At 51.0% G+C, this 27,987-nt stretch overlaps 1 protein-coding gene across 1 annotated transcript in view; it reads left to right on the top strand.

The window, feature by feature from the left end:
- Positions 1–2,621: 2,621 nt before the first annotated feature.
- Positions 2,622–27,987, top strand: part of EFNB1 (ephrin B1) — a 118,632-nt gene continuing 93,266 nt past the window's right edge. Inside the window, exon 1 of the mRNA XM_056859714.1 lies at positions 2,622–2,791. Coding sequence (XP_056715692.1) covers positions 2,622–2,791 — 170 coding nt within the window. The remainder of the gene's footprint in view (positions 2,792–27,987) is intronic.

Here is a 27,987-nt window from a genome sequence, read left to right as displayed (position 1 = left end):
CAGATATTAGGCTAACTGGCCTGTAATTTCCTGGTTCCCCTCTGGACTTCTTTTTTAAAAATCGGTGTAACTTTTGCTACTCTCCAGTCTTCTGGTACAGTGACAAGTTACATATATAGGTTAGTAGACCAACAATCTCACATTTGAGTTCCCTAAGAACTCTGGGGCGTCTGCCATCAGGACCGGAGACTTACTGGTTTTTAACTTCCCCAGTAGGTCTAGAACTTCATCTCTGGCCAACCTCAGTTTGACTCAGTTCTTCAGACTGTGGGAATATGCCCACAGTGGCTGTGGGCAAGGAATATGCCCCACACATTCCACAGTGAACACAGATGCAAAAAATTAACTGAGCTTCCCTGCCATCTCCCTACATTCCTTTAGCAATCTTTTTTTTCCAGTCATCCAAAGGGGGAACTGCTTCTCTGGCTAGTTTCTTGCTCCGGATATATTTAGAGTTATCTTTTCTGCAAGCCTAATTATTAACGTACACTTCTTTCGCTATACCCTGTGCTCCCTTTCCATTCACTTCATTGGGGCAGACCTTCAGCTTTTTAAAAGAACCCCTTTTGCCTTTTGTGGCTTCCTTGACATTCAGTCATTCCTTGACATTCAGTCATTCCTTGACATGCAGTCATTCCTTGACATGCAGTCATTCTTTTAGGCTTTGCACCCCCACTTTTAAGTAACCCCTAGGGGCCACTATTTACACCCATATTGCTTCTGTTGGGGATTTCCCCCCCCACTAACTTAATTCTATGCTGTCTGATGTACAACACAACAACTCTTCCAACATATCCACAACCAATGTGGCCTGTAAGCAGGAGAGGGCCATGGCTGCGTGACAGAGCATCTGCTTGGCATGCAGAAGGTCCCAGGTTAATCCCCAACATTTCCAGTCCTAAGGCTCACGTCCCAGCTGATGGGAAAGAACTCTGCCTGAGCCCCTGGAGTGCCGAGTTGACAGTACTGACTTTGATGGGCCGAGGGTCTGATTCAGTCGAAGGCAGCTTTATGAGTCCAACCAAGTATTCTGCAGACGAGCATGCAAAAAGATCCTGCCGTTGAGTTCCCACAGTCTGTGGAATAGGACATGAATCCCAACCGACACTTGCCCAGAAACATGCACCCCTGACCTTCTTCTATTTAGTCATCTCATTTAGATTCTAAAACCTTGCAGAGAGGGAACAGATCATTAGAAGGAAACACAAACGTTAAATAGGGCAGAAATGAGGGTGCTGAGGAGGAGCATTTATTCCTTAAGTCTAATATAGATAAGACAATAGATAGAAGGTAAAAGTGTAGTTATTCATTAACAATTCATAGAGGTCAACAGAATGTATTCTATCCTTTGAAAGAGTTGATTATATACACATGCATAAATAAATATGTCTATAAAATATAGGGGTGTCCTTCTATACTTTTGCCCTTTCAGATATCTCCCCCCCCCCTCCATGTCGAGGGGCTTGTTTTGGAGTTGCCTCTCCTGGCAAACCGGCCCTCAAAGCGAAGCCGCATCCTGCGACCAGGCTTTGGGGGCCCCGGTCAGGGGGACGAGGCCTCAGCACGGTCCAGCGGGGCCGGCCAAGGGACCTCGCCGGAAGCCCCCCGGCCCCACCCCAAGCACGAGCGCAGGGCCAACGGGCCACCAGCCGGCGCCGCCGGTTTGCAGCAGCCGTTTCGCCACCTCTCCCTTCTCCGGCCGGAGCAGCCCCCCCCCCCGCCGCCGCCGCCGCCGCCGCCGCCGCCCACGGGCGGGCGGGCTGGAGGGGGCAAAGGCCAAAGCCGCCCCGGGGCTCTCAGCAGGGCCCGCCGCCCCGCCCGCCCGGGCTGCTGCCGCCGCCGCCGCCGCCAGCTCTGCGCTGCGCTGCGTCTTCCAGAGAGAGAGAGACGGGGGGGGGGAGACGGGGGGGGGAGGAACGCGGCAGGCCCGGCGCTCCCTTCAGCTTCAAAGGGGGGGGCGTGTGTGTGTGTGGGGGGCAGGCGGTAGCCGCAGCGGGTGGGCGGGGGGAACATTAGAGCCCCTCCCCCCGGGCAAAGGAGTGCTCCCCCCCCCGAGGCCTCCGGGAAACCCACTCCCCCTCCCGGCGGCGGCGGCGGCGGGCCGAGTTCCGGATCCGGTCTTGGGAGAAAAGCTCCGCTGGCCAGCAGGGGGCAGCCTCGGCCCGCCTTTGGCGTCCCTCCCGCGCGGGAGCGAGCGCCGTGCGGGGGGGGTGGGGGGTGGGGGCCTTCCGGCCGGGCGCCCCGCAGGAGCAGCAGCCCCTCCCCCTCCCCCCCACGGAAGGGAGGGCGCCTCCGCCCGGCCCCGCCCACGCCCCTCCCCTGGCGAGCTGGCCGGCGGGCGAGGACCCCTCCGCTGCGCGCCGCGATTGGTCGCGGGCGGAGGGCTGTCCTGGGCGGCCGCCTGCGCCGAGGAGTAGGCGGCGACGCGGCGCGGCCCGAGCGCAGAAAGAGTCGGCCCGTCGGAGGCGCCGGTGGGGCGCGGAGCGGCGTGGAGTGCAGGCGGGGCCCGGGGGGCGGTCGGGCGCGCCCCCGAGGAACAGTAGCAGCAGCAGCAGTGGCGATGGAAGCGCCGTGATCCCGCCGTCCGGCGGGGCGGGCCGGCGGGGCGGGGGGCGCCGAGGATGGCCGGGCGGGCGGGGCGGCCGGAGCTGAGCCGCGGGCCGCCGCCGCCGTCTCCGCCGCCGCCGCGGGGGCTGCTGGCGGCGCTGGTGCTGCTGGCGCTGTGCCGGGGGGCGCCGCCGGCGCTGGCCAAGAGCCTGGAGCCCGTCGCCTGGAGCGCCGCCAACCCCAAGTAGGTGTCCGCCGCCCCCCCTCCCTCCCTCCCGCCCACCCCCCCCCACTGCCCTGCGCCCCTGGGGGGGAGGGGGCGCCCGCGGCACCTGCGCAGGTGTCGCCTCCGCCCTCCTCGTCCCGTCCGCCTGGCTGCGCTGCGCGGGGTGGGGGTGGGTGGGGCTGGGTGGGGGGTCCCGTGCCGGGTGCCGCCGCTGGCCCCTTCTCCGCCGTCGGGCGTGCCGGGGGCGCGGCGGTTGGGGGGCTGGACTGGCCGAGCCCTCCTCCTCCCCCTCCTCCTCCGCCGGGAGCCGCTCCTTGGCTGGGCGGGACCTCGCCCGGGGTGGGGGGTGGGGTGGGGGGTGTCGGGCGCAGGCGGCCCCCTGCCGCGGGGCCGCAGCGGGCGAGGGTCTGGCGGCCGCGCTTGGCTGCCCGGGGGCCGGACGGGCCCGATCCCGCGGCGGGGTGGCGGCGGCGGCGGCGGCGGCTTCCGCGGGGCGGCCGGAGGCGCGAAGGCGCCCCTCCGGGGCTGGGGGCTGCTGCCGCCCCCCCCCCGCGCCCGCGCCGCTCCCTTGGGGGCCGCCCTGGGTGGGCGTGGGGGGGGCGCCCTGGGGCCTGGCGGCGCCGCCGGAGGGGGGCGTGGGGGGGGCGGCTGGCGCCTGGGCGCTGCGCCCGGTGGCCTCGGCGACCCCTCGGCCGCGTGTGGGGCCGCAGGGCCCGGAGACCCGCCTCCCCCCGCGGGGGGCGGGGGGGGGTCAGCTGCGGCCGGAGGTTTCGCTGGCTCGTGGCCTGGGGGCCGGATGCTGGGCCTGCCGGAGCCCCCCCGCCTCCCCCGTCGCTGCCGGCGCGGTTTGTGGCGCCCGCGCTGCTCCGGCCCCCCTTCTGCTGCGTGCGTGTGTTGTGTGTGTTGTGTGTGTATATGTGTGTGTGTCGGGGGGGGGTGCGAAGTTCGGCCGGCCCTTGGCGGCCCCTCCCGGTCCCCGGTCCCCGGCGGGCGGGCGGGCGGAGAGAGCAGAAAGTTCCGCGTCGTCGACATACGACAAGGGCACCCCTGGGGAAATGGCACCCCTCCCCGTGAAGGAAGGCGCTTTCTGGAGCGGTTCTGCATGTCCTGCGTAAGGCCGAAAGTCCAGGCAGAGCTGATCAGTGGCTCTTCCTTCTCAGTCCGCCATCAGTTGTTCTCACCAGCACAGCACTTTAACACTTGTTTTCAGGTTACACTGGTAAAATCCTTTAACCGGAGCACCAATTTATTGAATTTTCCAGCTCATGAGAAGGCCGGGTGGTTTACTTTGGTCCATGAGAAAGTCGCGGGTCACCCATTCAAAGTCTGCATTTTCCCACTCAGTGATACTGCGGCTACCTTTCCTACAAAGCAGGAAAATCCAACGGGATCCAAATATCACTCAAGCGGATCTTGAAATAATTATTTGGCTATAAATGGACCTCCTGTCAGATAAGAGGAAAAACTCTTTTTCTTGATATTTTAATAACAGCAAAGATTTTAAATTGTTCTCCAGTACATTTAACACTCAGCACCCAGGCAGCTCGATGCCAGGTGACTTACATGATTCACCCGGGACTGGCTGCTTGCTGCTGTTCAACAGCAGGTGCTCCCCCCGCCCCCCCAAGCTAGCATGGCGTAGCAGTTAGTGTTTCAGACTGGGATCTGGGAGACCCAGGTTTCAATCTTCAGGCCAGTAACCCAAACCCTACCTCACAGGGTTGTTGTGAAGATAACATGGAGGATAATTATTTAAGCTGGTTTGGGTTCCCATTGGGGAGAAATGTTGAGTATAAATGAAGTCAATAAATATAGCTGAGGATGAGGGGCAGATAAAGGTTGTTTGGCTGGTGGGTGGGAAGGAGAGAAGGAAGCAGAAAAAATGAGGGTGTTCACGAAAAGGAAAGGTGAAACAGTGGGAGAGGAGAAAATGAGATGTCCTTTCTTGTTTAATCCTGTTGTATTTCTTCTCGCGATATGACGGTTGTATACTTCTTTCCCATGTACTGTGTTTCAGTAGACAGAATGGAAATTGACCTTTCCGCTTTTGGTTGTGATCAACCTTGCTAACAGTTTTATAAAATTAGTAATGTTTGCCCCTGCGTGTGAGATTGTAGGCAAGAGAGCTTTGAAATGTTAACAAGTATTTTTGGAATCCACTCAGTTTGCTGTGCATTTGGAATAGCTATTGATTAGTTAGGATCTTTCAGGCTATCCTTGTGTGGGCCTCATTCGCTGAGGGAGGAGGGAGTCTTGGCTAAGCCAAGAGGACTTAAATTGTACCCCATTGTGTTTGAAAGGGCCTCTCTTGAGTTTGGGGGTTGGGGAAGCCCACGGATGGCTTTGGCGATCTTCTACGGATATTCCAAGTTGTTGCCTGGGGTGTATTAAACTGGCTTGGAGTCATGCAGTGAAATTTTGTGGCAAAATCTTGCTTAAATCCCCTCATTGTAATGTAAGACTTTATTGATCCCGGTTGGCTTCCGTACTTCTCGTTAAAAGAAAACATTCTGAGCAAAGTATGGGTTTGGAAATGAATTTCAGACTGGAATTCCGGAGTCCTAAAGGACTTGGTTTGGGATGAGAAGGGAACGAGCCAGGGCGTTGCTGCCGTTTTACAAAAGTCTCTCATATTGAATAGCTGATCCTGCTGGACGGCATCTAGTAGTGTGATTCTGTACATGCACACTGGGCAGAAGGCCTCCTGGTTTGCTGGGATTTAATCCCAAGGTAGAGCATACAGCAGGGGTGCCAAACGTACGACCCGGGGGCTGGATCCAGCCCCTTGAGAGCTCGTATCCGGCTGGTGAGCCAGCTGATGCAGCCCCCTCCCTGCTCCCGATGTGGCCTAGTGGGGGTGCTGTGGGCTCACCAGCCGAGGCAGCCCCCCCCTCACTTCCACCCCCCTCCGATCTGGGCCGGACAGCCCGCAGCGGACTCACCAGCCGAGGCAGCAGCCTCCCCTCAAAGTCCTGAGGTGTCAATGATCATAAACTGTTAAAAAATAAAATACGGTGAGAGCGTTATTGTTTTAAGCATGTTTGAATTTTAAGCCAGAAATAAAGTAATTTTTTTTTTAATAATTGGCTTTGCCTGTGTCTTCTATAAAGTTTGTATCTCTGGTACCTGGCATTAAATTTTATGGTGCTCATAGCCCGGCCCGACCAAGCGACATTTATGTCGTATCCTGCCCTCGTAACAAATGAGTTTGACACCCCCGGCACACAAGGTTGTAGTCTTTGCCTTGCTACAGCTTGGCTGGAAACGTCAGATCTCCCAGTAACAAAGATGGTGGATGAAGCCGTGTCTGTTGTGATGCTGTGGATTCGGCCTGCTTTTGGGGAACGCTCTCTGCAGCAGCCGCTGCCTCCTGGGTGCATTGGGTGGATGTGAAGCTTCCTAGCAGAAGGACTTTTAAAACGCTGGGTTCACACTGGCCCAGGATGGTTTCTTGGGGGGGGGGGGGTTGATGGTGGTGAGAGCTGAAATCATGTAGACATTTCCTTTTCTAACTGGGTGGGCTTCTGCTGGTTGTGACCTGTTGTCTCTTTCCTCTTCACTGACACCTCCACCCTTCTCCTGCCTTCATCCTCCGGTCAGGATACTTGGAAGTCCCAGAGAAGGCCTCAGGGTGCAATGTGTTAAAATGTTGCCTGGGAATTGGCCCCAGAGATTCCTTTGGCTGGCCAGCCCAGGAATACATCATCACCCTTTGGTTTAACTCGGACGTATGATCCACAGTGGCTTTTAATGTGTTCCCTTTGCCAGCGTGTTAACTCCCCGTGGCTTGTCTGCAGAAGAGGCTCTGGGGCGCTGGCCCATGCCCCCCTCCTGAGGCTGGAGATCTGAAAGCCAGAGTGGGGAGGAGCAGATCTCTTCACACCACATGAGGGGTGGGTGGGGGTGCTTGGCTGAACGAGGCTTGACGTATAACACTTTGTCACTGGCAGAGATGTGATCTCATGATTTTTTTTAAGGGTGTGGATTCTGATAGTTGCAAGGAGATTGGGAATGTTCTGTTAAATGTTTTAGGCAGTGGTTCTTAAACACTGGGAACTTACTCTACTTTTTGGGACCCACTGGCAAAGTAATTCCATCCTACTTTCCCCTCACCAATGTAAATCACAAGTATCTGCTTGTCACACTTCTGCCCTTTCTCCAAGGTGCTCTGTGTGGTGGACGTGGTTCTCCTCTCCTCCGTTTTGTTCTCACAAGAGCCCTGCGGGGTAGATGAGGCCGAGAGAGAGTGGCTGGCGCAGGGTCACCCGGAGAGCTTCATGGCAGAGCAGGGCCTTGAGCCACCGTCCCAATTGCATCTTGTAGCTGCTGAGCCAGCTGCCTCTCTCAAGATGGTATCAGCGAACACCGAGTAAGTTGATGTGGCGTTATTGAGCAGCTGGCTGAATTTTCTGGCTGTTTTGCTCCTTAGGTAGAGGGAAGTCCAAATTCGCTCCCTCGCCTCCTGGAGCTCCCTGTTCCTCCTCCTCCTCCTCCTCCTGTGGGGCCTGGCGACCTTCCTGCAAGGGGGGGGGGGTGTCTGACAGAAGGGGCTTAATTCTGTCCCACCAGGCCTATTTCTCTAAGAGCCTGTGCTCTGTAAGGATCTGTCTCTTCCTCCATTCCCTTCACCTTAGAAATATCCCTGTAATTTCTAAATATTAATACCCAAACAAACTGTTCCGCTGCTAGTACAGCTAACTGCAGCACAACAAGTTTTATTTGTGTGATTGAGTTTGAGTGGGAGATGGGATGTTTGTGTGTAAGAAATACACACCTGGTGAGGTTTGCCAAATCACTGAGAAATCCCGTTCACTGATGGCAGCTTGTTGTGAGTTTGCTTCAGTCTGTCATCAATTTGCCATTTCAGGAGCCGTTCAGGGGAAATGGGAACTGCGGGGCGGGGGTGGGGGGAAGGGTTGTCTGCCTGATACAGCATTTTGGTTCAGCTGAGCTCTCCATGCAATGCTAGTGTTTAGGGGGGCATTCCAGTGGGTGGGGGGGGGCTTGCTTGCTCTTGCAGCCTGGAGTGGTCCGGGGAAACAGTCTGCTAAGTAAGTGTGATTGATTAGCAGCATTTTGGGAGTTTTGTGGTATGATGGGTTTTGTTTTTTTAAGCCTGGGGAAAGGGTCAGACTGAGATTCTGTCTGAAAGCGGCTTCAGCATCTGCAGCCCTTGGAATAAGTGAATAGCCTGTAAGTGCTCCAGATGTTTGGGAGCCGCCTCCGCTGGCATTTGTGTGGCCTGGAGGATGGAGTTGGGCAGATGGAGTGTTCCTTTGGCGAGCGCTGCTGCTCAGCCAGTGCTCAGCCCCTCCTCCCCAGTCTCTGACTTGAGAGGGCAGCAGCCAGCATCCCAGTGAGCTCAGTGGTGAAGAAGGGAGAATTTGGGCGCATAATATGAACTATGAGATACTGCATAAAAGGACGGTGTTGCCAGGTGTTCCCTGTGGGCACTGATGCGAGTGGTGTTGCCCAGAGAGGAGTGTTCTTGCGTGGTGACCACATTGACCACTCGCTTCCTGAAACCTGGACTAGCAGGGCATCAATACTCAAACTCTGCTTGAAAGCCAGGCAAAGGAGGTGGTTTGGGAATCTGCGGTGGGCTTTGTACAGGGGTGTGTGTGCGCGTGTATGCTTCTGCCAATGCTGCATTCTGTGCTCCAGCCAGTCTTCCTGGCGTGGAGGATCACTTCCCTCAGGTGGTGGGGTGGGGTGGGGTGGACAAGCAGAGGGGTTGCAAACCTTGGCTGCCACAGTAGAAGTAACGCTTAATCTTTGCCTTGATCAGCATGCTAAATGGACTCCAGCCATCATGCAATATTACTGAAATACATGACAATGTGATGCTTTCTGTCTAGTTTGAAGTAATTGGACGCGGTGTCAAGGCGGCAGACAAAAAGCCCCGTTATCAGCTTACAGTGATGCAGGCAGTGGGACCTGCTGCAGGTTCTCCTTGGTGTGCTGTGATTCATTGTGTTGGGTTCAGGTACTGAAGTTGTTGGAAGAGAAAATCAGAGGGCTGATTGTAACTGGGGCTGATTGGACAGACTCCTTTCATAACAGCAATAGCAGTCTTATCTTTGGGTCGAGAGTTCTGCCAGCAGAAGTTTTTTTAGGGATTTGTTGAAAACTCATTCCAAATTTTCTTAGGCGCATTTTGTGTGCTGGCTGGTCCAAAGGTAACTTTGTTTTAATGATTTGTATTAAACCTGTCAGTACAGCCCAGTGTGTCCCCAGTGCAGACCAGAGGACCTGTGTGGGGTGGACTTTGAATTGGCAGTAGCTAGTCAAGAAAGAGACCTCAGGGTTAGGGTGGGATCACCAAGTCCACTTAGTAAAAAAAAAGGCAGATTCTCTTCTAGGGATTATTTGGGAAGTAATGGAAAATGAAGCTAGCAGTATCATAATGTCCTCGTACAGATCCACGGGGAGGACACATTTGGGAAGCTTGTTGACAGTCCTCTTCACTGTACTTCAAAAAGGACTTTTGTAGAGCTGGACAAGGTGTGGAAAAGGGCCACAAAATTAAGCAAGGAAACAGCTAGTCAAGGGAAAGAAGTCTAAAGAGCTTGGGGGCAGTTCAGGTTAGGAAAAAAGATGACTATAGGAAAGCTCTTGTGCAGGGTTATGGAAGCATTGCATGGTGTGGATAGAGCTAGTCTCGGTCTCCGATTAAGCTAGATCTGATTACCTGATGAAATTGCTGGATGGGGCATTTTGCAGAGCCCGAAGAAATTGCTGCTTCATAATTAACTTGGGGAACTCACTGTCACAAGATGTGGTTTGGCCGATAGGTTAGATGACATTAAGATCATGGTTGCATTTATATCCTTTCTTTTTTCCATTGTGAAGCACAAGATTCCTCATCCAGGCACTGACTTGACCTCCCCCCCACCCCGCCCTCACACACAACAGCAAACTTGGCTCCTCCTGTACCTTCAGACCTCCCAGTTAGACGTATTTGTCGATTATAGGTCTGTTAGTAGCTGTTCAATAAGATAGCAGAATGAAACATCCATAACCAGAGTAGGGTTTTTTGGGGGGGGGGGAGGGAAATACCAGGGTGGTCTATTTAGAGGCCTGGGGAAAACGGGCAGGTTCTTGGTGTCTGAGCCTGCTGCACCTGTTGGGTTAATTGTGACGCCTTCTCTGGAACCTGGTGCTGGTGGAGGGTGGGGCCGCTGGGCACCGTTTCTTGTGGTGAAAAACAGGATTGTTCGAGGAGGCTTTTAAATTTAGAGTAGTTAGTTGTTTCGGTGACGGCTTGCTGCTTCTAGATTGTCTACTTCTATATTATTGGAATTGAGTTGAGGAAGTTTTTGGGTTGTTGTATGTTGCTATTGCAAAATATTTTAATAGGTTAATTGTGAGGTGAAAAAAGACAGCCTAGCAGTATTGCAATGACAATTGGGGACGGACGGACTTGATTTTATTTTGTTTTTCTGAGGACACTCTTAATTTAATTTCCAGTGGAAAGAGTGGAAATTCTGGAGAACACTGAAAAGAAAACCTCATATGAAATATATTTCCTTTAGTGGTGAGTAAAATGCTTTGTAAGTTGAAGCTTGGGGGGGGGGCAATCCTAAGTAGGTCTACTCAAAAGTAAGTCCCATTTTATTTGATTGGCTTAGCCAAGAAAGTGACTAAGATTGCAGTTTTAGTCGCTCAGTGTGTAGTATGAAGACTTTTACTTAGGAAAATCATTCTTGAACATACCGTAGATGGAGCATTTTCAAGGATATTTTTATTATTTGAGCGTGGCTAATATTGTCTGCAGTTAATATGCTGTAATGTGTAGTGGTTAACTGTGTGTCTAAATATGCTGCTAATCCTACGGTGACTGTGTCTGTTTTTGTCAAAATCACACTTGTTTGTTTACTTCAAAATTGGTGTTGTATTTTCAACGTTTATTTCCCCTACCTCTCAGATGGCAGAGGCAACATAGGGATGGGTGTGGTAGTTTGTGGTACTGGGTATATTTTATGAACAGGCTAATAATACAACTTTATATACTAAATTATAAATGACATACTTTATATTGTCGAAGGCTTTCACGGTCAGAATTCATTGGTTCTTGTAGGCTATCCGGGCTGTGTGACCGTGGTCTTGGTATTTTCTTTCCTGACGTTTCGCCAGCAGCTGTGGCAGGCTTCAGAAGAGTAACACTGAAGGACAGGGTCTCTCAGTGTCAAGTGTGTAGGAAGAGTAATGTATAGTCAGAAAGGGGTTGGGTTTGAGCTGAATCATTGTCCTGCAAAAAGTATCAAAGGTAATGTGCTAATGAGGGTGTGGTATGTTAACGTGGAACCATTGTATCCTGAAGTGATCTGTTAACGTGTGGAATCCAAAGCTAATCCGCATGGCTATTGTGGACTGTAGTCTTTGTTAGTCTGGAGTTTTTCAGGGCAGGAAGCCAAGCCTTATTCATTCTTAAACTCTTTTTTTCTGTTAAAGTTGTGCTGATGTTTATGAATTTCATTGGCTTCGATACTTACAGGACAATGATTAGCACATTACCTTTGATACTTTTGCAGGACAATGACTCAGCTCAAACCCAACCCCCCTCTGACTGTATATATTACTCTTCCTACACCCTTGACACTGAGAGACACTGTCCTTCAGTGTTACTCCTCTGAAGGTGCCTGCCACAGCTGCTGGCGAAACGTCAGGAAAGAAAATACCAAGACCACGGTCACACAGCCCGGATAACCCACAAGAACTGACATACTTTATGTTCTTGAAATAGCAAAATATGTGAAGGTCTGAAAAGGAAGTAAACAGGGCCTATATTACTCCCCCCCCAGACACACAGACCCTGGGGGGGGGGAAGAGGGGGGAAATGGCGCTGTGTTCATGGCTTCAGGATTTCTGGAAATGTTCTCTCTCTGTGCTTGTTGCCTTCTTGCTTGGCTGTGGGGAGGGGGAGGGTTTCTAGAAGATTCCGACTGACTGTAGTTGGAAGCAGGATGCTGGGTGCGGAGGGTCTGTGGTCTTCTCCTGCCCGGCTGCTCTCCTGCTCTTTAGCTGAAATGTGAGGCCTTGTTGTTGATTTGTGAAATGTCCACATGGACATTACCAAGAGTCCGAGGGGGCATTTTGCTGCTCTTTCTCCTTTCTAACGCTTTAGAAAAATTTACAGCCTTCTGTCTCGTGTGCTTGGGAGAAGAGGGATGCCTTTGCACTTAGTGTGAGTTTGGTATTGTGGTGAGATGTAGAGGAGCTGCTCTTTCCTCCTGGGGGGTGGGTGGGGGGTGGCATTCGTAGTGTTGATGGCGAGGTGCCTTCTGGTTTGACCAAGCAAATGAGGCTGGTGGAGAACCAAGCAGGTCTCTTGCTTGTCGCAAGCGGGCAGGACGGAGTCCCTGGGTCTGCTCTGCCTGTTCAAAAGGACTCTGTTGCCCTCCTTGCCCTGGGCAGACGTTGGCAGGATTGGTGATTTTTGGAATATGGGTGGCGAATGTTTCTCTCCTCTCTAGGCAGGCCTGGGAATTGCTCCCAGAGAGCATGTGAGTGGTTGTGAAGAATGGTTTTTATGTCCCTTTGCCTGATGAAGGGATGAATAATGTTTAGAGAGTTGCTTTATAAAAAATATTTATTAGATTTGTATCCCATCCTTCTTCCCAACAGCGTAGAGCAGTGTACATTGGTCTTCCCGCCTCCATTTTACCTTCACAACAGCTCTGTGAGGTAAGTTAGGCAGCGAGAGAGAGGGAGAGAGATTGACTGGCCCAGAGGTCACCCAGTGAGCTTTATGACCGAACAGGAATTTGAACCTGTCGTTGCAGTGCGTTGGCCCTTGCATGTCTCCGTTCTGTCTGAAGGCATTTATGGCTTCGTATAAGGATATGAGAAGTGTTAGAAACTGACAACACCATATACTGAGTGTGAGACACCAGCAAAACGCAGCAGCAGATGAAAATGAGTGTCTGCCTCAGCCAAGGAAGAAAGTGGCGCAGCCTGTCTGGGCCATTATAGGGCGGTGCCTCTTTAGCACTTTGCACAAGAACACTTGGAAAGTGTCCTGCATTGAGTTTCCTGCATTGTGCAGTTGGTTAGACTAGATGACCCTGGTGGTCCCTTCCAACTCTATGATTCTAAGGTGTGCTTGATCTCAGACCCCCCCCTCCCAATCTTCAGAAAGTGTATCTGCCCTGTGGTGCCCACCCTCCATGGCGCGCGGGTACTCCCCTCCCCTGGACTTTCCAGAAGAGGAGAGGAGGCGGGGGGGGGGCGGAGGAAGGCCCTCCTGGCGCACCGTCCAAAGGCAGCTGCGCATTCTGGGCGGCCTCCGGAACCTCCGCAGCCCCCAGGGGCAACGTGGGAGGCAGGCGAGATCGGCCACTTCCCCCCACCCTAAGAGGTTGAGCAATCTGTCACAACGTGCTGGCAGGGATTCACGTGCCCGCTGACCACAGGGCACCGATGGGGTGATGCAAGGCCTGGAGGCTGTACGCCAGGCTCTCCACGGAGTGCCTTTTATGGCCTCCTGAGGGGAGGAGCCAGGGCGGGGCCAGGCCAGGCCCCTCTCTATAAAGCTGGGGGGGGGGAGAGCGGAGGCCGCAGAGGAGACTTCCTGGTGCCAGACTTGGGCATTTGCAACCACAGAGGAGGAGAGCTCGGACTCCCCCTCTGACAGGGTCTGAGCTGAGGGGGCTCTCCTAGCTCAATTGGAGGTGGTCTTGGAGGGCCTGCCAGAGGCGTCAGGGGGACCCCAGGAGACCACAGAGGGACCCTGGGTGCCAAATCAAATTTATTAGTACAGTCAATCAGACCAGTAAAAGCTATACAACAATGAACCCCGGGTGCCACAGTATCCTAGGAAACTGGCCCCCTTTTTATGGTGGTCACCATGATTTTTTTCCTCCTTGGAAATATGTGGCTGAGCACATGTTCCTAATGTTTGGTGTTCTTACAACTGGTTAACTTGTTTTGATTGGACATTACTAATCTCACCGGACTCCCTGAAAACCAGGATGGTGGTTGAGCCCAAGCGCTGGAGGGATTTGTGTGCCTTCCCATTTTCTCTCTCCTGCCAGCTTTCATCTGCCTCTCTGCGTGGGTCTGGTCTCTGCTGCCCGCTGCTCTTGGCTTTGTGCTTTTTCTCTGCTTCGAGATTCCGCTTCAGCCGCTGAGCATTTGCATATTCCCTTCTTGTTCAAGCAGCTAAACCTCCATATTTGGCTGGGCACCAAACAGATGTTGCTGTAAGCCTTTGTGCTTTGTTTCCTCCAACTAAAATGTGGCTTTTTCAGGAGAGAAACATTTGCTTTTGTATGACTGAGGCGGAGGGGGGGGATGGACACTCCTATAAAGAGAGCCGTTTCTAGCAGGCAGCGGCTTCCTCGGTCTTGGTGGCATTTTAAAACTAAGAGTGCTGAATTGTGGGTCAGGAAAGAGCATTTGGCCTGCCTGTGAATCAAGGGGCTGAAGCGCCCTTCTTTTGTTCAGTTCTGTTGTAGTAATGCCAGCTGAGCGCGAGGGGGAGGTAGGTGGTTTGTTCCTCGACAATCCACCGGAGCTTGAGCTGGCGGTATTTGGTGAGGCGAAGCTTTCCTGCTGTGCCGCCGAGAGCAGCCAGGCCCAGCTGACTTCAGGAATGCGAAAGGGCAGCGCGCCTGTTCTAGTCCCTTCCCAGGGACTCCTGATGAGTCACTGGCTGATGAAGCGGACGGGGATGAAGCGACTTCCGGTGTGGACAGTTCCAGTTTGGATGCTTGTTTAGTGCTGCTTCTCATATTATTTTTTTTATTTTTTAAAGGCTGCTTCTTGGAACCACCCCATTCTTCCGTAGTCCAGAGAACCAAAGCCTTTAAAGAAAGGCCATTTCCCCAGCATGTTATGAGTCTGTCCTGCCTGTTTTTTGCTCTGCTCAAATGCAGTCTGTGCCCAGGACCTTTGTAAGTGCTACAATGGCTTGCAGAAAAGTGGTGGGGTGCAAAAAAAAAAAATCTCTAGGATGGGCTGTGGCTCCTCCACGAGGCCCCTGCCACAAGCCTTGGAAACGCCATAATCTGCCCTTGGGCTTTGATCTGTTCTTCCCGCTTCCCCCCCCCCCCCCACTTCTGATGGTGTGCTTCACAGGCTGGAGGCTCCCCAGCGGCTGGCTACCTGTCTGTTTCACCCAGGAGTGAGGCGGGGAGCTCTCTCTCTCTCTCTCTCTCTCTTTCTCTCTCTGAGGATTGGTGGGCTTGCGGTGGGGGCCGTGCCCTGGTGCCTGCCGCTGGCTTCACAGGCAGCATGTGGAGAAGCTCTCTTGGCAACGTCGGCCCGCCTGGCAGCGCAGCTGTGCTGAAGAGGCCACTTCAGGAGGGGGACGTGCTGTGGTTGCGCCCTCCTTGCCTGACACATCCCAGACCTTCCTCTGACTTGAAAGAGCCGGCGCTTGCTTTTGAAATGGAGGATTTATAGCCCTTTTAGCCCTTGCCAATAAAAGCAGGGCTCCTTTCTTGGGCGCAGCCCACCGTCTCCCTCCTCCGGGCTCATTATTGGAGGGATTTGTGTCACTTCTGAGTTCCCTTTCACTGTGCGGCCTTCTAGTTTCTTGGGCTGAATGAGCGGTGTAGGAAAAGAGATTTGGCAGGAGGCTGGTTGCTAGGGTTCAGAGCTAGCTGCAGCTCCCCTTCCCATCTCCCAAAGCAACGGCCATTGGGTGCGGGGGGGGGGTCCCGGGAGGGAGGGGCGGCTGCAGTTCTTCTGTCTTTACAGCCATTCTGTGGTTGGGGGAGGGGGTGCCTGGCCCACAGTCAGCCAGGTGGACTTTGTGGGTTAGAGGGGTTCAAACTGGGCCTCTTCTTGGTCCAACACCGGGAAGGTGTACAGGCTTACCAGTGAGGCAGGTGCAGCTCCAGTGCCTTTGTTTTTTACTTAAGCAAAGGGCTCCATACAAGTTCTCATTGGGGAGGAGCATTAGAGGCTGAATGGCTCAGTGGGTAGAGCCTCTGATTGGCATGCTGGAGGTTCCAGTTTCAATCCCTGGCATCTCCAGCTAGAAGGATCAGGTGTGTAAAAGACCTCCACCTGAGTTTCTGGAAAGCTGCTGCCAGTCAGCATAGACAACACTTACCTTGATGGACCGATGGTCTGATTCAGCGTAAGGTAGCTTCATGTAGTCATGTATACCTGGTCTTCAACGTTATTCTTTAAGGTTGGCCAATATTATTGGACTTCAAAATCATAGGAGCTGAAATAGAATGGGGTTGCATTTGCTGTGCCTCATTATATAGTCTTGTATTTACCAGTAAAACACCATATCAGGGAAACAAAACTCAATTCTGCAGCACTGATTTAAAATGTTCACCTTTTAAAATAAAACCCCAAAATAAATTGCAATTACTTGTAGTACAAAAAAATACAATTATCCATAGGAAATGCAATAAAAACTGTATTGCCAGTGACTTCAAGGTCAACAAACATGTCCGCTAAGCACTAGTGAAAGATCTTTTTTGCTGGGAGCCTCCTTAAGCACTTTCTAGCTGTCTGTGACATTAAGATTCTGAACAGCCACCGAGAGAGTGGCCTTGAGTTTGCAAGAACTCCTCTTTCTTAAGAAGAAGCCCTTGAGGGTACAGAAAAGACCCATCTTCTCAGGTGCTCAAGTTGATTTTGTGGCATAAATCAAAGTTACGGTTGTGTGCCAACCCAAACGTGTAGATAATCTCATGTAAGATTAATTTTTTAAAAAGCCATTTGGACTACGTACATTATTTTGCCCTAAACTACTTCACAAAAATAAAATGGAGCAAGGTTAAGGCTGCCAGTTCTGGGTTGGGAAATACCTGGAGATTTCAGGGGTGGAGCCTGGGGAGGGCAAGGGTTGGGGAAGGGGGGGACCTTAGCAGAAGACAATGCCATAGAGTCCGCAATCCAAAGCAGCCATTTTCTCCAGGGGAACTGGTCTTGCTTGTCTGGAGATCAGCTGTAATAGCGGGAGATCTCCAGGTACCCCTGGAGGTTGGCAACCCTATGCAAGGGCCCACTTTGCTGCTGTGAGGTCACAGAATCATAAGAATCTTGGAGTTGGAAGGGGCACCAGGGGCATCTAGTCCAACCCCCTGCACAATGCAGAAAACTCACAACTACCTCCCCCCCACACACACACCAGTGACCCCTACTCCATGCCCAGAAGATGGCCAAGATGCCCTCCCTCTCATCATCTGCCTAAGGTCACAGAATCAGCACTGCTGACAGATGGCCATCTAGCCTGTGCTTGAAAAGCTCCAGGGAAGGAGCACTTACCACCTCTCGAGGAAGTCTGTTCCGCCAAGGAACTGCTCTGTTAGAAAATTCTTCCTAATGTCAAGGCGGAAACTCTTTTGATTCAATTTCAACCCGTTAATTCTGGTCCAACCTTCTGGGGCAGCAGAAAACAATTCGGCACCATCCTCAATATGACAGCCCCTCAAGTACTTGAAGATGGTTATCATATTCCCTTCTTATCAGGCTAAACATACCCAGCTCCTTCAACCTTTCCTCATAGGACTTGGTCTCCAGACCCCTCACCATCTTTGTTGCCCTCTGGACACATTCCAGCTTGCTAACATCCTTCTTAAATTGTGATGCCCAAAACTGAACACAATACTCTAGGTGAGGTCTAACCAGAGCAGAGTAAAGCGATACCACCACTTCACGTGATCTGGACACTATACTTCTGTTGATGCAGCCCAAGACTGCATTTGCCTTTTTAGCTACCGCATCACCCTACTGACTCATGTTCAGTGTTTGGTCTACTAAGACCCCAATATCCTTTTCGCACACACTACCGCTAAGACAAGTCTCCCCCATCCTATAATTATGCATTTGATTTTTCCTACCTAAATGCAGAAGTTTACATTTATCTCTGTTGAAGTGCATTTTATTGGTTTTAGCCCAATTCTCTAGCCTGTCAAGATCATCCTGTATCCTGGCTCTGCTACCGTATTTGCTACCCCTCCCAATTTAGTATCATCTGCAAATTTAATAAGCATCCCCTCTATTCCTTTATCCAAATCATTTCTATCCAAATCTCTGGTCTTCAACTTTATTCTTTAAGGTTGGCCAATATTATTGGACTTCAGAATCATAGGAGCTGAAGTAGAGTGGGGTTGCATTTTCTGTGCCTGATTATATAGTCTTGTATTTACCAGTAAAACAAAACTCAATTCTGAAGCACTGATTTAAAATGTTCACCTGGAAGGTGGGTGAAAATATGATTGGTTCAATTAAGGACAAGCCTGTGCCTTGTACGTCTGAAATCATACTTGAAGGTCAGAACTAGGGGTGTGCAATTGGATATGCCGAACTGAAAAAAGAGGCACAATTTTAGTGCAGTCGAAGAGGCAAATCCAGTTGGGGGGGGGGGGGCTCAGGGTCCACGGAGCTGCCCTGGGCTGTTCTCCACCTAAACAGGAAGTTGGCACAGGGATCCTGGCCTATCCATGTGGGTGCTTCGGCTGCCTCAGTTCCTCCTTTCTCCTCTCATTCTTTTCACTTATAAAAAGCTGAACTTCGAGACAAACCGTCCAGAAAAATGACCTAATTATTGCCTTACAAATTGCTTCCTTTTAATGGGCCCTGTCGTGTTGCTTAGTCTGCTAAACACATTGCTGCTCTCTCTGCCGGCCTCATCCAAACTCAGAAATTCCCACAAGCTTTTCCAAGTGCTTCATATTTCTGCTTAAGAACTGAGGCCCTTCTGGAAAAAATACATAGTACTTGAGAGCCTTTTGGGGAGTTGTAATGAGGAGACAAACCGCCGGGCCGGGCTCCTGCTTGCAGGCAGAGGGGGGGGGGGCTTTCTGGGCAGGAGCCCGGCCCCAGGCACCGAGGTGTTCTCCTTGGGCAGAATTCGGGAACTATGTGTTTTCTGTTTTCTCTCCTGGGTATTTTTTGCATTTTTTTCCCTGGTGAGAATTTTGGGGAGCACTGAAACAATGCCTAAGATTTTATTCTTCCTTTCAAAATGATTCAAGTGTGCTAAGACAGCAAAGGGTGCAGTAGTTTCAGCTCTTTAGTATTGAGTGTATTTGGAGTTTTGTTTGTAGAAAAACTAAGGCATTTATACTTCTAAAATCCCATAAATATGCCAATACATTTTTATATGCTAGGAAATTTATAAGTTGTTTTGTGGGACCAGAGAAAGTGCATTCCTGAAGGAAGTGACTAAATTTATTATAGGGAGGTATCTGTTGTTTTCAATCTGTTGGTTCTTTAAAAGGCCTCTTGAGATCAGGAGGAGTCGAGGGTTTTTCGTCTTCATCCATGGACCCTAACCCCCTACCTCTTTGTTAGGCTACTGAGGGCTAATCTAGCTGGACACAGGAGACAAGGTGAAGTTCATTGTGCCTCAGTAAAGCTTGGCTCGGGAAGATCCCGTGGGAGCCGGTGTGGGGAGGCAAAAGAGGCCCAGAGTCGAATCCCTAGACTGCCATGAAGCAGGTTTGCTTTGGTTTTCTTGGGCCAGTCAGACGTGCTGATCGTAATAAATATAGTGCTGGTAGGCTTGACTTTGACTGGCTCAACTTTAAGGACTAGCAGTTTTTGTCTTTGTCTAAATGTTGGTCATGAAAGAGCTACGTGCCACTTCTGATACCAGAAGTGTATGTTTGTGGCTGAGGCATAACCGTGGAGGGAGGAGGCAGAATATTCTTTCTCCCCTGAGGCAAGGGCATCCTGAGCTGCGGGTTGTTTTCCCTCTCCATCCGGGTAGGCAGGACTAAAAGATTCTGACTTCCTGTGATACTTGGCGGGAAAACAGCCTGAGGAAGCCAGTTTCCGTCCTGCCTATCCGGGTGGAGCAGGCAACTCCGCACAGCTCCGTGCCTTTCGGCTTCATTTCTTCTAGCTAGGAGCAGTTTCTTTCCCTTTCAGTGTTCTGCCTTACCTCTCAGTGTTCCGTGAGTCCTTGGTCTTTGCCTTAGTCCTCGTTTTTAAGTGTTGGGCTGTCTTCTACCCCCCCCCCCGTTGTTTCTTCCCTCCTTATTCCCTTAGCCAAGATGGCCGACGCCATTTTAGTTAGGGAAGACGACCTTCTCTCTGAGAAGGACTATCAAAGGGGGTTGGTGCAGAGCAACCCCAAGGGCTCCGGTTCTCCCAACGGCCGCCCAGGCGGACCATTAGGGAGCAAAGAGGAACCGGGAGAGACCCAGACGCCTGATCTGGAGGCGCCTTTAGAAAAGCCTAAAAAGGCGCACAAAATAGCGCCGCAGCTACCGGGCGCCCGGAGAAAAAGGCGCGACGTTAAAGTTGGAGCAGGGGCGAAAGCCGGGCGCAAGTCACCCGCCTCTTCCCCAAAACCGGCTAAACCGCTCAACAAGCATCAGGGACGTTCGGATCCGATGGCAGCTGCATCCTCTGGTAACCCTGCGCAAACGGGAACGTTCCCGCCGGGAGTTGGCAGCCCCCCCCCTCCCAGGAGGTGGCAGGCGCACAATTTATTTCATGGCAAAATGCTGATGACCTTATTAATTATGCCCTCCAGCGTCAGTGGATGGCCTTTCAATCCTTTCAAACTCGCCTCCCTCCCCCTATGGGATTGGACCCCTCCCTTCCCCCTCCCAATCTCCCGCCTAATCCTTCCTTTTCCAACTGCACTTCTGCTGTAAATGAGGCAAAATCAAAGGTCGATGCTCCCTCTGCTGGCAGGAGTGGGTCATGGCCTACAAAAGCAGCAATGAAGGCTAAGCCATGTGAAACCAGGGAGAATCAAATGGAACTCTCTAAGTCTCCCATTTCTTCTGTAGATTATGAGGAGGAGGAGGAGTTAGAGGAGGGGGAATTCGATTCCGACGAAGACCCACCTCAACAAGTAGAACAGCATAACAGACTTTTTTCTGGGGAGGATTATCAGGCCCTTTTGGCAAAGGCTATCCTCGCCCTTGATCTCAATGAGGAATCAGATCAATCTGAAGAGCCAAAGTCTAAGTTAAAAAAAGGGGTCAAGGAATGCTTTCCAAGACCTAAGACAACAACCAATTCAGTACCCTTCCCAGAATTTTTCATTAACGCGGTCAGAGACGAATGGGAGCACCCAACTCCCAATAAACAACTCCCCACTAGTATTAAAAAATTATACAATCTGGCTCCACATGCCATGGAAATGCTTAAGGTTCCCTTAGTAGACGCCCCTGTGTTGGACCTCCAATCACCAGGTTTGATCCCAGAAGACGGGGTGGGCTCCCTGAGGGACCAGTTAGACAGAAAGTCAGACTACCTGGCGAGGAAGGCGCACGAGGCCTCAGCCATGGCCATTCAGACCAGCGCTACCACTTCCATGTTTGCTAGGGCCGCTTATTTATGGGTCAAGAAAATTATACAACTTGTACCAGATGATAGCCTCAGAGTTCTTGGTGGTCTTGACAGAGTACAAACTGCGTTGACCGTGATGGCGGATGCCTCACTAGATACCATGTCCTCAGTAGCGAGGTCAATGGCATCAGTCACCTCCATTAGAAGGGGTCTATGGCTCAGGTCCTGGCCAGCTGATTTTAAGGCCAAAGCTACACTGATGGCCTACCCAGTCAAAGAGGGGAGGCTTTTCGGAGAAAAGCTGGACAGTATCCTTGTTGAAACAAAGGATAAAAAACAGGTCCTTCCCATGCAGATCAAAAAAGACCAACGTTCTCCTCTGTATCATTCCTTTCGTTCCCCCAAATTCACTCCCAGATTCAGAACAGACTTCAGGAGAGGCTCTTGGGTGTCAAACCGGGGATCATGGAACAATACCAGATCCTTTCGCAGAGGGGGGAGATTCTCTAGGCCCCAAAACTTCCAGGCCAGGTCAGATAAGGGCGACCGATTACCCAAACACCCCCCTCAGTGACGCCGATCACACCTACGTGGGGGGGAGGTTACAAATGTTCACAGCAAGGTGGGCCTTGTCCAACCCGGACAAATGGGTCTCTCAGATCCTATCAAATGGATACCTACTGGAATTCACCTCCCGACCCCGGGATCTCTTCCTAAATTCCCCTATATCACTCAAAACAGAGAAACATTCAAGGACAATAACAGCAATTCAACACCTGCTATTCATCAAAGCCATAGAGCCAGTCCCCAGCTCTCAGAAGGGCCAGGGAGTATATTCCATATTTTTTACGGTGCCAAAGAAAAACGGCGACTGGAGGGCCATCCTCGACTTGAAGTACATCAACAAGAGGATGGCTCGAAGACACTTCCGCATGGAAACAGTCAAGTCAATAGTGGAATCTCTACTCCCTGGCACCTTTATGACGGCTGTGGATCTGACGGAGGCCTACCTCCATATTCCTATACATCCACTACACAGACCATTCCTCAGGTTCGCCTATGGACCCAACCATTACCAATTCAGAGCCCTCCCCTTCGGGTTGACATCCGCCCCGAGGGTCTTCACGAAGGTACTGGTAACAGTCATTGCTACACTCAGACAGGAAGGAGTCCAGGTACACCCGTACCTGGACGATATTCTGATCTGTGCTCCAACACCAAATCTCTCCCGCACCCATACAGATCACGTTATCCAGGTCCTCCAGGAACATGGATATCTCATAAATTTCGGCAAGAGTTCCTTACAACCTTCCCAAGTTATGACACACCTGGGAACCAGAATCAACTCAAAGACCAACTCTTTATCTCTATCCCAGGAGAGAATAAGCAAACTGAAAACCTTTGCTACCAAACTGACCAAATCAAAGTCCGCTATGCTAATGTCCCTTGCGGCTCTACTGGGCCTGATGGTGTCGTGCATAGCGATTGTCCCATGGGCACGCTTTCACTCACGCCCCCTTCAGTGGCTTCTACGTCCCCACCAATTAGATATAGCAAGAAAAAAGGTCAAGTCAGTGACAATCCCACACAGCGTCAGACACAGTCTTCTGTGGTGGACTGTTCCGTCGAACCTGCACAAAGCCACACAGTACATTCACGAAGACCCTGTTCAAGTCTTCACAGACGCCAGCCTTTTCGGATGGGGGGCCATATTGGGAGATCAGGTAGCCCAGGGTCGCTGGACCCACCAGGAATCACTGCTCCATATCAACCTGTTGGAGCTGAGAGCTGTCAAATTAGCTCTCTGGAAGTTCGCAGACATAATCAGGAACCATCATGTACTTATCAGAACGGACAATGTCGCTACAAAAGCGCACATCAACAAACAGGGGGGGTCCAGGTCCTCTTCCCTTCACAGAGAAGCAGTAGCAATTCTCACTTGGGCTCAAGCCAATCTTCCCTCGATCAGAGCGGAACATATCAAGGGAGACCTCAATTGCCAGGCCGACTGGTTAAGCCGGCAAAATTTAGACGAAGGAGAATGGGAGTTAGATCCAGGAACATTTCTTCAGATCACAGAAATATTTGGCACCCCCTTAGTAGATCTGTTTGCCTCCGAATCAAACCGCAAGGTACTCAGATTCTACTCCAGGTATTTTCACCCAAAGGCAGAAGGCACAGACGCCCTTCTCAGCCCGTGGCCCAGGGGACTGCTGTATGCTTTCCCCCCAATACCCATTCTACCAAAAGTCCTCCGCAAGATCCATCAATACAAAGCCAATGTGATATTAATAGCCCCTTACTGGCCTCGGAGGCCATGGTTTGTAACTCTGAAGCGCATGTCCTGCCAAGATCCATGGCAAATTCCAACGGAATCCAACACTCTCAGACAGGGACCTATCCTTCACCCAGACCCTCATTGGTTCTGTTTGACCGCCTGGCACTTGAAAGGCGGTCACTGCTAGAGCTAGGCTATTCCGTCGAAGTGGTTAACACAATTTTGGAGGCCAGAAAGCCCTCCACTAGGCGCATTTACAACGCGTCGTGGAAGGCTTTCGTTCGCTGGGCCAGGAGAAAGCAAATGGACCCACTTCACCCTGACATTCCCGGCATCCTGGAATTTTTACAGGAAGGGGTTAGACAGAACCTGAAGGCTTCCACTTTAAGAAGACAATTGGCCGCCATTTCTACTGTTGTTCCTTTCACGGACGGACATCCCACGACAGCATAGACACATCTCTGCCTTTCTAAAAGGGGTATCCCAAATTCAACCTCCTGCCTCTCACAGGTTCCCTACATGGAATCTTAATCTGGTTCTTAAGATTCTCATGGGTCCACCATTCGAACCTCTCAAAACGGTTCCGATGAGGTACCTTCGCATGAAGGTCCTCTTCCTTACAGCTATTACCTCAGCTAGGAGGGTATCGGAACTCAGAGCCCTTTCCATCAGAAAAGGCCTGTGTGTCTTCCATAAAGACAAGGTTGTCCTAACTCCTGACCCCACCTTCCGGCCTAAAATAAACTCCCATTTCCATAGATCTCAGGAAATAAACCTCCCATCGTTCTGCCCCAATCCATCAGGCACAACCGAAGCATTATGGCATACCTTAGACCTCAGGAGAGCCATCCGCACATTCATTAAGCGTACTGCAGAATTTAGAAAGTCAGACTTCCTATTTATAGGAATATCTAACCCCAGTAAAGGAAAAAAGATGTCAGCCGCTGCCATCAGTAACACAATCAAGGCATGCATAGCTGAAGCTTACAAGGTAGTTGGCAAGCCAGTGCCCGAGGGCATCACAGCTCATTCCCTTAGGAGTATGGCAACTACTGCCGCCTTTGACAAACAGGCCCCGCTGGAAGAAATTTGCCGGGCCGCAACCTGGTCCTCTGTTTCAACATTTATCAAGCATTATAAAATTCACACATGGTCCTCAGCGCAGGCGGCCTTCGGCCGCAGGGTCCTGCAGAATGTAGTCGAGTAAGTGTAGCTTATCCCACCCTTTTTTGGGGAGCTCTTATAAGTCCCGCAGCTCAGGATGCCCTTGCCTCAGGGGAGAATATAGCCTTGGATACTCACCGTGAGGGCTTATTCTCCTCTGAGGCGAAGGGCATCCTGCCCCTCCCTTATAACTTGTCTTACAATAAAAATTTTAACTGTTCAGTACTTGTCTCCTGCTTAGCACAGGAATGGCTCTATCTGTCTATCTGTTCATGTTGGGTTATATGCAATTGCAATTTACAGTTAGTTTATATAGCGAGTTCTTCCTACTGCTGTTAATGTAGCTAGTCTAGACGGTAACTGGCTTCCTCAGGCTGTTTTCCCGCCAAGTATCACAGGAAGTCAGAATCTTTTAGTCCTGCCTACCCGGATGGAGAGGGAAAACAACCCGCAGCTCAGGATGCCCTTCGCCTCAGAGGAGAATAAGCCCTCACGGTGAGTATCCAAGGCTATATTTTCTTTCTGTGAGAGATGCCACAGAGTACAACATGCCATTCAATAAGCAGCAAGGCTTGCCTGTCTTTTAATTTTTTTTTAGCCTGACTTTAAACATGGAAAATAATGCAACACAAGCTTATTTGTTTTGACTAAAATCAAGGGACTTGCTTGAGTGGGAAAGCCCAAGTGAAGGAAGTGTAAAATCTCAATTTGTTTGCCTTACACTGTGTATCAGAACAGTTAAGCACATAAGCTAGACTCTAGTAAACACAAGCTAAATTTCTAGGAAAAACATGCTATGAGCACACAAGCTGAAGTCTTAGCTTATAGGGAAGATATGTTATTCAGATTTTATGAGCACACATTATTAAAGATGCCACCGTATAATAGTACCATTTCACTGAAGTATGTTAGAAATGTATGAAAACACTTCACTGAAGCACTTAAAGGGATGTATGTATAAGCTTTAAATGTATAGGCCAGGAGGGATCTGACTCTCCTCAAAGTAGAAGAACTCAGCAAGAGTGCAAACGTTCGCTAGATAATACAGAAGTTTAGAAATCACTCCAAGGATTAGAACATACGGTGAAGGCAGGCCAAGATAACAGCTTAATTGGGAAAAGGCATGCCAAATTGAGAGTAGGCCTCACATATCTAAAGCAGGATGAGCTAACATGGGTATCTAGCCAGGTCCAAATGTATAAAAGGTTGGCATGGAAATGGAGATATGGTAGAGAAAAGGCCAAAGGCCAAAGAGTTGCACCAGTTAAGCTAATTGGTAAGGTGACATCATGGGGCATGCGTAGAAGCACCCAGGTGAGATCATGAGGCATGCGCACAGAGCAAAAGTTAGACAAAGGACTCAAAAATGTATAAATACTCCCATGTGTTGTATGATGTCTTTGAAGAGTGGTATTTGGCTGTCATTAGACAGACTCTTCCTGCTGGCATAATAAATTACCTCTTGCTTCTAAAGAAATAACCTGAGTCCCTGTTCTTGGTGGGTCTGTGCCATTGAACGGGGTCTGGCTTTTGTGGCCAACACAAGTGGGAAAAAAATGTCTTCTGAGCCTGTCGAAAAAGTCATGTCTTGAAGGAGGCTCTCACATGGTAAGTGACCCTCATTGAGTCCCATACGGAGGAACAAAGCCTGCTGAGGGAAAATCAGCATGGCTTCCGCAAAGGGAAGTCCTCTGCCTCACTGAGCTTTTGGAGGTCTTTGAGAAAGTCAACAAGCATGTATGTAGTAACGGTGACCCAGTAGACATGATGTAATTGGACTTTCAAAAGGGACCTCACCAAAGACTTCTAAGTAAACTTAGCAGTCATGGGATGAGAAGATAGTTCTCTTATGCGTTAGAAATTGGTTAGATGAAAGGAAGCAGAGACGAGGAATAAATGGACCGTTCTCTCAGTGGAGGGGAGTGAGCAGGTGGCGTCCAGGTCCCTTGAATGCGTGTGGTTCACCATTTCTGTACCTTTTCTTTCACAACGAATCTTTTGGAGATGCAGTGAACAGAACTGTGCCACAGTATTCCAGATGCAACTGAATATACTAGAGCATTACAATACTGACTGTTTTGTATTGGGTTCTTTCTAGGGCTGTCGATTTGGTTCGGCCCGAACCGAAAAACAGCCGAATTTCCCCTGATTCGGCGGTTTTTAGTTCGGGACGAACTGAACTAAAAAATGGCGGGAAACCGGGGGAGCCGAATTCAGCGAGTTCGAGAGTTCACGAATAAATCCAGCAAATTCGGGGCGTCAGTAAGCAGCATAACCGTCAGTAAGCAGCATTCTCCTCCCCCGGCCAATCGGTGGCCAAGCTGGGTGGTCTTCTGGCCAATCAGTCAGGATTGAGTACTGGAGGAATCAGTTGATTCGTGGCCGGGCGGGGGGGGAGAGAGAGAGAAATCCTCGTGTGTGTGTGTGGGGGGTGTTTGTGTACATTCGCTCCTTTCCGTGGCTGCAGGGGGCGCATTTCTTGGGGTACAGACCCCAAACTTTCAGTGGAGCTTCAGACAAGATTTCTTAAGAGACCCCCAAGTTTTGTAAACATTGGGTCAGAGGGTCCCGAGATATGGGCTCCCCCTTTTTCTCTTTCCGTGGCTGCAGGGGGCGCATTTTTTGGGGTACAAACCCCAAACTTTCAGCGGAGCATTAGATGAGCCTTCTTAAGAGACCCCCCCAAGTTTTGTAGGCTTTGGGTCAGGGGGTCCCGAGATATGGGCTCCACCCCTTTTCCCTCCACTCCTTTTCCATTTCCGTGGCTGCAGGGGGCGCTTTTTTGGGGGTGCAAGTTTTGTAAAGATGGGTTCAGTGGGGGCAGAAATATCGGCTCCCCCCCTTTTCTCTTTCCGTGGCTGCAGTGGGCAAATTTTTTGGGGTACAAACCCCAAACTTTCAGTGGAGCTTCAGACAAGCCTTCTTAAGAGAACCCCAAGTTTTGTAAACATTAGGTCAGGGCCCCCCGAGATATGGGCTTTCCCCTTTCCCCTTTCCCCTATTGGGATGAATGGATCACCCGATCCTGTATGCATCTTCAGAGCAAAACGTCCCGTGCTTAAATGGAATCGTCTTGGATTACCCAGTCCTCCTCCCAGCCCCTCCTGATGGAACAGAAGACAGCCACAGTAAGACCCCTTTGGGGGCTTTAATCTATACTTTTTCTCCTGTGTGTGTGTGTGGGGGGAAAGCAGAGTCTGTGTGTGTGTGGGGAGGGAGCAGTTTATGTGGGGGGGAGAGCCAAAGGGGGCTTTCGCCCATTCTGCCTGGGTGTGTGTGTGCCCCCTCGAGTCTCTCTCTCCCTGGTTTGAGGGGGGGCTTCAGTTGTGTGTCTTCAGGTTTTCCCTCATTCATAAGAGTGGTTAGGTCTATTTGGATGCTTGCTCAAAACTGGTTTTCAAATGGTGACTTAAAGGGGGAAATTCCAAAAGGAGAAATTCCATCCCCTCCTGCTCATTATGCATAGCTAGCTGCCTCTGTCTCTTTCCATGGTTTGCAAACTCCCAGGTGTCAGGTGTTGCTTTGCATGTTTGCAAAGGTGTTGCTTTGC

The sequence above is a fragment of the Euleptes europaea genome, chromosome 13, assembly GCF_029931775.1.
Source record: "Euleptes europaea isolate rEulEur1 chromosome 13, rEulEur1.hap1, whole genome shotgun sequence".
NCBI classification, from domain to species: domain Eukaryota; kingdom Metazoa; phylum Chordata; class Lepidosauria; order Squamata; family Sphaerodactylidae; genus Euleptes; species Euleptes europaea.
This window is presented reverse-complemented; position numbering and strand designations above follow the sequence as displayed.